The sequence below is a fragment of the Phaseolus vulgaris genome, chromosome 6, assembly GCF_051622355.1.
Source record: "Phaseolus vulgaris cultivar YP4 chromosome 6, ASM5162235v1, whole genome shotgun sequence".
NCBI classification, from domain to species: Eukaryota; Viridiplantae; Streptophyta; class Magnoliopsida; order Fabales; family Fabaceae; genus Phaseolus; species Phaseolus vulgaris.
Genome location: NC_143503.1, coordinates 29,024,228 through 29,034,097, shown reverse-complemented (window position 1 = coordinate 29,034,097; position 9,870 = coordinate 29,024,228). Strand labels below are relative to the sequence as shown.

Here is a 9,870-nt window from a genome sequence, read left to right as displayed (position 1 = left end):
CCGACTCACCTTCTAGAAAAATTTCGACACAGAATTCGTCTAGATCATGAAAAAGATTAAAAAATATATATTAAAAAACGCCCAATTTATTGAAATTTAATCAATTCACTGGCATTCTGTTTGCAGGCCACCTTGATGACATCGGCACATTATGGTGACAACATTAATGTTAACCGTAATGGACGGATTTAGCATTAGAATGAATCAATTTTGCATAAAAAATAATCAGAAACGATATCCTTAATTACTTTATCAATGGGTTAATTACTTTATCAATAAGGGTTACTCAAGGAACCTAGTATGAATCTGATAATACTGAAGCAAAACTAGTGACAGTTTGTTATGGAAGACTTGTACCGTGTTAGTTTCAGTACAGTGGATGAAAATTCTAGTTCATCCAATGATATTTTCTGGGGCACTGAGGAACTGAATGAAGTATACAAGGTACAATTTTCTGGAGCAGAAGATCATAGAGTTTATGGGGGAGTAGACCCATTTTACTCTAATTTTGAGTTTTCCCCAGATTATTCATCACAAGAAGGAAACCTTTTATCTACTAATCAAGAAAAGTACCACCAGCAACAATCATACCATGATTATGGGCATTTGGATGACATCCTTCAGTTTGACATGGTCTCTCCACCACTCCAATTTGATGCACAATATCCAACCACGGTTCCATTGTGTGGCACAACAAAGGATGAGCCACACTCAACTATCCCTTTAGCCTCACTTGAGATCTTGAAGAACTATGGCAAGGGCTTCAAGAGGTTGTCCAATGAAGGCAAATCCCTCCAGCCAGTAGTTGATTCTGTGGCCACAAATGAATTTGTTTTGAGAAGGCTCTCAACTGAAGATGTCATGAGGATAGCAGGAACAAGGTTCATTCAATCATCATCTTCAGAGTCAGAACCTTTGCCTTTCTTGGAAACTCACCCTTATGGTTTTTCCTTCTCTGGACTCTCTGATGAGGAGAAAGAGGATGTGGCTCTAGCTGAGTCCCTCTTGGCTTCTGCTGAGAAAGTGGGTCATCAACAATTTGAACGTGCAAGCAAGTTGCTAAGTCATTGTGAATCATTGTCAAGCAAAACTGGGAGCCCCGTTAAGAGAATTGTTCATTATTTTGTTGAAGCACTTCTCCAAAGGATAGATAGAGAAACAGGAAGAGGATCATCCAAGGATTTGCAAAAGGATCAGTCATTTGATCCTGAAGAGGCAGCCAAGGAACTAAACCCCACTATTGTTGCATTTTGTGAAGAGCTTCCCTTTAGTCAAATTTCAGTGTTCACTGCAGTTCAAGCTATAATAGAAGATGTGGCTGAAGCAAAGAAGATTCATGTTATTGATCTTGAAATCAGAAAGGGTGGCCAATGGGCTATCCTAATGCAAGCCCTGGAGTCAAGACACCAATGTCCAATTGAGCTTCTAAAGATTACCGCTATTGAAAGTGGAACCACTAGACATATTGTAGAGGACACTGGTAAGAGATTGAAGGATTTTGCTCAAGGTTTGAACATACCCTTCTCTTTCAACATTGTCATGGTACCAGACCTATTACATCTCAGAGAAGATCTTTTTGAGATTGATCCCGAGGAAGCACTTGCTGTTTATTCACCGTATGCACTTAGAACCAAGATTCAACAATCAGACCAGCTTGAAGCCATCATGAGAGTGATCAGAACCTTGAATCCTAATGTGATGGTAGTAGCTGAAATTGAGGCAAATCACAACTCCACATCTTTTATAAACCGTTTCATTGAGGCTCTTTTCTTCTTCAGTGCATTCTTTGATTGTCTTGACGTTTGCATGAAGGGGAATGACAAGAACCGAATGATTATGGAATCAGTATACTTCAATCATGGAATCAGGAACATTGTGGCCACAGAAGGAGCAGAAAGAAAGACTAGGAATGTGAAGATTGATGTGTGGAGGGCCTTCTTCTCCCGCTTTGGAATGGTGGAGAAAGAACTGAGCACTTTGTCTTTATACCAAGCAGATTTAGTGAGTAAAAGATTTCCTTGTGGAAGTTTTTGCACGTTTGACAAGAATGGGCAGTGCCTCCTTGTTGGATGGAAAGGAACACCAATTAATTCGGTTTCTGTCTGGAAATTCCTTTGATGGCTAGATCAACAAGGCTTTTAAAATTGGTCCAAGACTGATTTTGGTAAAGTCAAGGATTTCTTGCTGCAACAATCTAAAGTCTTCTTGCTGGTAAAGGTTTGTAGTTTCATACTATCCTAAATCAATGTTTGTATTATGTCAGGTGCAGATTTCATGCTATTCACCTCTGTTTACTACCAATTACAGAAGCAGTTTGAGATATTTTGCTATATTATTATATCAATAACAAATCTTTAGTTTTCTTTTTACTGTTGTTCATTACTGTAACTTTTTTCTTGATTTACTAGTTTGAATCATCGCTTCCCATTTGGTGAAAAGAAAGATGTATTAGAATAAACTCGAAATAATCAATCTTTCAAAAACAATAAAATCTGTGTGGAAATATCCAGAGGGGTCTGATTATCAAATCACACGGGTGGTGTTTGTGGTGACAATTTGTTTTGCATGCATCAACATGGATCATCTCAGCTCAGACAATAATTTTGAGGAAGACTTTTGTTGACAAATCAATTAAGTGATCAAGCTGTGACAAGAAGTTGATAATGTGAAATGAAAAAGGAAAAACAAGTGCGCAACATCTACAAGACAATAGACCCCCAAACCCAAGGATCAAACTATTGAGGTATCAATCTTTTTCAATACAAGGGAAGATATTAAACTATGTATGTTTGAATGTCAAAAATTCAATTGGTGGCATAATCAGATAAATTAGCATTTATTAACTTTATTACAAAATTATTATAGCTTTACAACAAACATGGTGGCTGTAGTTTAGTGGTGAGAATTCCACGTTGTGGCCGTGGAGACCTGGGCTCGAATCCCAGCAGCCACAAATAACTGTTTTTGGTAATTATCTTTAATAACACCAGATATCAATTTTTCCGAAATTTGTTTTTGGTGATTTTTTATAATTTTTCAAGATTCGTTGCTGATTTTTATTTAAAAAATTATTTTAATTTTGATTCAATTTATTTATATTTTTTATTTAGATTTATGAAATCTAATTCATTTATAGTGAGACTTTTCTTACAAATATTTCGTAAGATTTTACAAAATCCTCAAGAAATTTATTTAATAATATTTTTATAATGAATCGCAGAGAAAATTTAATACAATGTGAAAATTATAATAACTGTGGTACAACTTACTTAATTTTTAAGAAAAATAAAATTTATTTATATTAATATTTTATGATGTAATTTCATTGGATTATACTTCAAAAACCAACTTTTTTATTTAAGTTTATATTTGAAAGAAGCATCATTAAATAATATTATTAAAATTAAAATGAAAAGACCCTGATGCATATATGTATATAAAAAAACAACATATATTTTTGAAATGGATTACTGATTCAGTATGTGAGTCAATAACCTTAGCTATGGGACTAACCAACATGTCTTCCCCATTGGTTGAAAACAAAACGAGATATGAGTACTATTGGCACAATGCAGAAGCAAGGATGTATAAGGGATTACACTCCACTAATTAATGTATAAAAAACTCAACTAATTTACTTCAATAATGCAAACAAAAATTATGGTTAAAATTCACAAAAATTGGATTCAAAACATGGTCAGCCCACATATTGGATCGTACAATTTATTTGAATAGGGCATGCCATGGAGAGAAAATGACTAAGGAAATGAAACAGAGCTTAATGATTTTTAAGTGAAAAAAAATCAGTTTTACATTAATAGATTAAGAAAGAAAGAAAGAAAATAAATAAGTAAAACATCAATTGAAAAGACAAGTAGACAAGTTTCACATAAAAAATAAAATAAAACACAAGCATGAGAGTGAGTTTTAGAGTGACTATTATCAAACCAGTATAAAAATGAGTTAGTTTGTTGAATCAAGTTTAACCTAATTACAAATAAATTGAACCGATTGAGTTATTAGTTAATCTAACCCAATAAATATATTTAATTTTGTAATCTTATTATTTCCTTCAATAAGTTTATTATTAATTATAGTTAAGATGAAAATATATATATATATATATATAGAGAGAGAGAGAGAGAGAGATAGATAGAGAGAGAGAGTCCAAACAAAAATCTAATCAGTAAAAGAGTTATTGCATTAAAAGAGTGTGACATGGTAATGGATAAAAATGTTATTGTGTGAGTCTGGCCCATGTTATAAATTTAAAAAATGGGTTGGGACGACATGATTGTGAAAAAACTTTGTTAATCCTTTCTACTTCCAAGAGAATTTGACTTTCTAAAGCCACGACACCAAAAACAAATGTTATGATTCAAGGATAAATATTACTCCTGCCACATCTTTGTTTCACCAGTAGCATGGTGTTGTTAGTCCTTGAATTGAAAATTATAGTTTGAGAAAGAGGAAAAACATCATAGAGATGAGTGGGATAATATGCTTACTACAAAGAAACATATCTTATGAGTGTTAATTTTTTCACTCAAATTGTTAACATAAGATTTATCTATTTGGGGTAAGGTTTAATGCAGTCACCTTGATATGATATAGTATCGGTGGAAAAAGATAGATAAAATCTTGAGGAAAATAGTGATTAAAGTATAAAAATAAATTAAGAATACAGAAAAATGACAAATATAATATAATATGAAATGAGGAGAAAGATAAAAAAAATGAGATGGAAAAGAAAATAATTCCTACGGAAAAGTCGAAATGAGTCATCACGAATCCAAGACGGATTTTAAAAAACTAAAAACAATTATTCTTTCGAAAAAAACAATTATTCTTTCGAGAATAAAAAATATCCTTTCACACCAAACTTAAAGAATAAAGTACATATTGTCATAATTATATATATTTTTATAATATTACTTTTTTTATTTTTCTTTACTTCATAAAATGGCTCAATTCCCTATCTACACCATTTACATCTTTATTTCCCTATCTAGCACCCTTTTGTTTTTATTTTCCTATCTAACATCCTTTTGTTTTTATTTCCCTATCTAGCACTCTTTTATTTTTTATTTCCCTATCTAGCACCATTTTAAAAATAAATAAATAAATAATAAATTATTATTATTTTTAATAATTTTAATTTTGAATGCATTAAAAAATAAATATTTTTAATGTTTAAAATAATTAGAAATATAATTAATGAATAAATAAATGAGTTTTTACAAAATAAAAATAAAAAAGTAATAAATTAAAAATGTTTAGTTTAATTTTTTTTTAAAATGAAGAAAATAAAAAATTAAACTATACAACAACATAAAAGTTGAATCTATAAACATAAATTAGTATTTATTTTTATTATTATTGATGATATAATCATGTTAATTTCAAGTAAAAAATACAGGACATAATTATAAAAAAACCAAAGTCAATTAGTATTAATTAATAGTGAACACATAAATAATATTGAAGTGTCTACCTTAAATGCAAAAGTCTAAAAAAAAACTAATGCAAATGCTACACTTAATGCTACACTGAATGCATTAAAAAATAAATATTTTTAATGTTTAAAATAATTAGAAATATAATTAATGAATAAATAAATGAGTTTTTACAAAATAAAAATAAAAAAGTAATAAATTAAAAATGTTTAGTTTAAAATTATTATTTTTTTAAATGAAGAAAATAAAAAATTAAACTTTACAACAACATAAAAGTTGAATCTATAAACATAAATTACTATTTATTTTGATTATTATTGATGATGTAATCATGTTAATTTCAAGTAAAAAATACATGACATATTTATAAAAAAAACCAAAGTCAATTAGTATTAATTAATAGTGGACACATAAATAATATTGAAGTGTTTACCTAAATGCAAAATTCTAAAAAATCTAATACAAATGTTACACTTAATTCTTAAAAATGAGAAGAAAAAAAATGCAAAAATAAATAAGTCTAGAAAATAAAAACAACAACAACAAAATAAGTGTAACATTTGTAAAAAAAAATAATTTTAAACTAAATATTTTTAATTTATTACTTTTTTATTTTTATTTTGTAAAAACTCATTTATTTATTCATTAATTATATTTCTAATTATTTTAAACATTAAAAATATTTATTGTTTAATGCATTCAAAATTAAAATTATTAAAAAAATAATAATTTATTATTTATTTATTTTTAAAATGGTGCTAGATAGGGAAATAAAAAATAAAAGAGTGCTAGATAGGGAAATAAAAACAAAAGGGTGCTAGATAGGGAAATAAAAATGTAAATTGTGCTAGATAGGGAATTGAGCCTCATAAAAGATGTCATTTTATATTAAAATTTTCTTTCTTTTGTCGTTCTGCAGCATAAAGAGAATCCGGGAAAGAAACTACTAGCTAATGATAAATATAATGATTGACATGCCAAAAAAACGACGTAGGTGTAAATTGAAAAAAAAAGGTAGGATGTTTGAACAAATCTTGTATAAGTATATTGACGGACATTTTTACATAAATAATGCTTAATTTCTATGAAATATCTTTCATTTGATGACATTCTTTTATTTTTTTTATTAAACAAAACGTTAACTCGTGTATTAATGGGTCATTTGGTACTTAAAACGTGGAACTAATTATAATTCGCATGCATTTGGGAATGGAAAAATATCAGAAAAGGATGATGAGGAATAATACACGTACGACTTTATTCGATGGATATTTGCAAATGTTTGAAAACTTCGTTGTGAAGCTCAAATAATGCAGAAGGATGATATTATTCTTCTTCCACTGCATCTATAAAAGCGGATCTTTGACAAGCTCTGTAAATGGCATAAACTACCAGAGAGAGAACGATACAGAGAAATTAACCACTCATATATATATATATATATACATAACATATCTTTGGTAGCTCCAACAATGGAAGAATCGATGGGTTTTGTTGGTGGTGAGGCTCAAAAAAGTCATCCAAAAATGCCATCTAGTTCATTTCCAATTCCTTTGCCAGGAAGGAATCGTAAGTTTCCAAGATATGGGTACCATTGGGCGCAAAGGGCAATGAAAGGGCACACAGTGGGCAACGCTAATGAGGCAACTGAGAAAGCAACTTTGAAGGTCTGAGTCAATCATGCATGGAGTAATACTATAAATGTATGAGATGTGTAACGTATGAATAATTTAATCGTTTACCTCTTTTATCGTTTACCTTCATAGCTGTACATGCTTTGAGAATTATGGAATGTCTTATGTAGTTCTATTTAGATGAGTCATATATGTGTGTTGGAAGTGTTACTGTGTTTGTGTTCTCAGTTTTTGGATTATACGCTTTTATTTTCTCTTTCTCAGTGTCTACATTTCTCATGGTGTGTTTGGTCAAAGAAAAAAAATATGAAGAAAAGAAAATCAAAGAGAGATAAACAAAAACATATAGGGGAATAGTATTATTTCTTAAGTTGTTTGGTAAAAAGATAAGAAAAATATATTAATCTAAATAACATCAATATTTATAATTAAAAAATAGATGTGATGGTAAATAAATAATGACCAGTGTGTTATGTATTTTGCATTATTCTTCTATTTCGTTCCAACTTCTAAGTATCAAACAATAAAAAGATTAATCTTATGATATATTCCTATCATCAGTTATTTTCCATTTTCTTTTCTATTAAATCAAATAAATTAATTATACTTCTGTAACATATTTTTCCTTTAACCAGAAATATTATATACAAAACGTAAGAGTTTTAGTAGAGATGAACAAACTCACTTTCAGATTTTTTTTTCATGGCTATGTATAATACTTGGAACTGAAAATTAACTATCTAATTAAGTGTGTACTGATCCAAATGTAACATAAAGTTGAACTGACATAATAAAACTAGTTTGTTTGAGAAGCATGAACTATATAATACCCCTCTTATAATGGGCTACGATAAGTAGCTTTTTTATAAGAATTTGAGCATCCTTAAATACTCCTTTTTAACTAAAATAAATATTCATGGCATGGGCTTATCACGTGAATTATAAAATAGAAGAGTTTTCGCAAGAAAGAATCAGTTTGGAAATTTCATATGTTATATGTAATGGTAATTAAAAACTAACGATCTAATTGGATTTGTTTAATTGATTGAATCTTAACAAAAAAATTAACAAATTATCCTAATAAAACTGCCTTGTTTGTAAAAGACTAAAACAATAAAAATAAATTTTATTTGAGAAGTATAAACTGGGTAATCCTAATACCTCTCTTTTACGGTGAGTAATGGATGTTGAGAAAACTCAACTTAGTCACATTTATTCAAAAATATTAGATACAAAGTTTTTATGAAAATTGTTTTATGATTAGGAAGGTCACATTTTCAAAGTTATTTGTAACTGGTCTTGACTATTGGTCTTTCACCCTCAAATAAGTATTTGATATTCGGTAGTTAGGATAATAAATGTTATTAAATGTGTATTTTGACTTGATTTTGGTCAACTTATTTATGAGAATGTTTTGGGTCCTTGTGCATATGGGCCTAGCATGAAAATCACAATTAGTCCATATATTAGTGTGTCATAAAGTACAAATTCTTTACAAAATAAATGTTTAAGAGACCTTCACTTTAGGTTGTTGAGATGATCTCAACCTTGGTAATTGAGATACTACTCAACCTACATGCATAAGGTGTCTTTGACCATATATATGCATTGCTTGGATCATCTAGGCTATATGGTACAATAACTATCTCCAAATATTAAATTTTCTAATTTGTTTGTCAAATATTAAACATATTTGAAACTAAGTAATAATTTCACACAATTTCTGTAACACCCTAAAATATACAAACATTTTACAAAAAGGAAATAAAATAAAATAATATTTTTCACTCTTTTTTTAAAGTCATTCATGCACGGGCATATATATTTGTTTGTGTACAAAATACAATCATCATTGTTTATACACAAACAAGACATGTAAGGATAAACTAATGAAAATAAAAGTCTAACATAAAAAATATAAGTAAAAATAATCAATTAGATTAATCTTTTTATAGATAATTTCATCTTTTTTACATCAATCATAATCATATTTTTCTCAATACAAGTCACCACAGTCCCAAATTATATTCCAATATCATCATCAACAATCATTTCATTAATAATGACAATTCATACCTCACAATTTTAGTCAAAAATTTATGTGTCCAAATCGTTTCTAGATCTAATTCATCCTTTTAAAATATGAGTCGTTAAAGAGATTAATTGATATAAATGAAGGTTAAATACTTATTTTTAATATTCTAAAGGTGGTAAAATTAAAAATTAGTATTTTAAAGTAAAATTTGATTATTATAGTTAGTTTATTAATTAAATTGCATTAGTTTTTCTGTAATTTTGGATAAGATAATAATCAACATGTTCCATAATGTGTCACATTAACAAAATAATATTTTGTTACCGAGGATTAGCATAAAAGAAACTAATCTAACTAACATTGATATTGTGAGCTGAACTTTAAAATATAGATGAAGAGATTGTTAGAAGCTCTTATCGGACATGTAATTATTTTTTCTTATATATACTAGGAAGGTAATATACTTAGACTAAATTAAGTAATTATATCATTCCTCGATTAAATTTATTTGGTGGAACTCCATTCTTAGATGTTTATTACCGATGATTTTACTATAAAAATGATGTTTGTTTTCCTTGTTTTATATTCTCTTAATTAGTTATTATGAATTTTGATCTAATAATTCTTCGACTGTATTTTGTTATACTCTTATATATTTAATAATATTTATAACATAGTTTAAATGATGAATAAGCTTTAAAATGCCAACGTTATAAAGATGCCTTTATCCTATAGTAATGCTTAG

The 9,870-nt window shown here is 28.6% G+C and overlaps 1 protein-coding gene and 1 non-coding gene across 2 annotated transcripts; both read left to right on the top strand.

Moving 5' to 3' along the window:
* The first annotated feature begins 266 nt into the window (after window positions 1-266).
* Window positions 267-2,369, top strand: LOC137831933 (DELLA protein RGL1). Its single transcript, XM_068639843.2, has one exon. It carries the CDS (start codon window positions 343-345, stop codon window positions 2,116-2,118), a length of 1,776 nt encoding a protein of 591 aa, XP_068495944.1. The 5' UTR covers window positions 267-342; the 3' UTR covers window positions 2,119-2,369.
* A 512-nt stretch (window positions 2,370-2,881) lies between these two features.
* On the top strand, window positions 2,882-2,953 carry TRNAH-GUG (transfer RNA histidin (anticodon GUG)). The gene has a single exon. It is a non-coding gene; the product is annotated as a tRNA-His (tRNA).
* The last annotated feature ends 6,917 nt before the right edge of the window (window positions 2,954-9,870 follow it).

Bases quoted from the DNA above. Each gene is read 5' to 3' on its own strand.
- LOC137831933 (XM_068639843.2), top strand. From the start codon at position 343: ATGGAAGACTTGTACCGTGTTAGTTTCAGTACAGTGGATGAAAATTCT.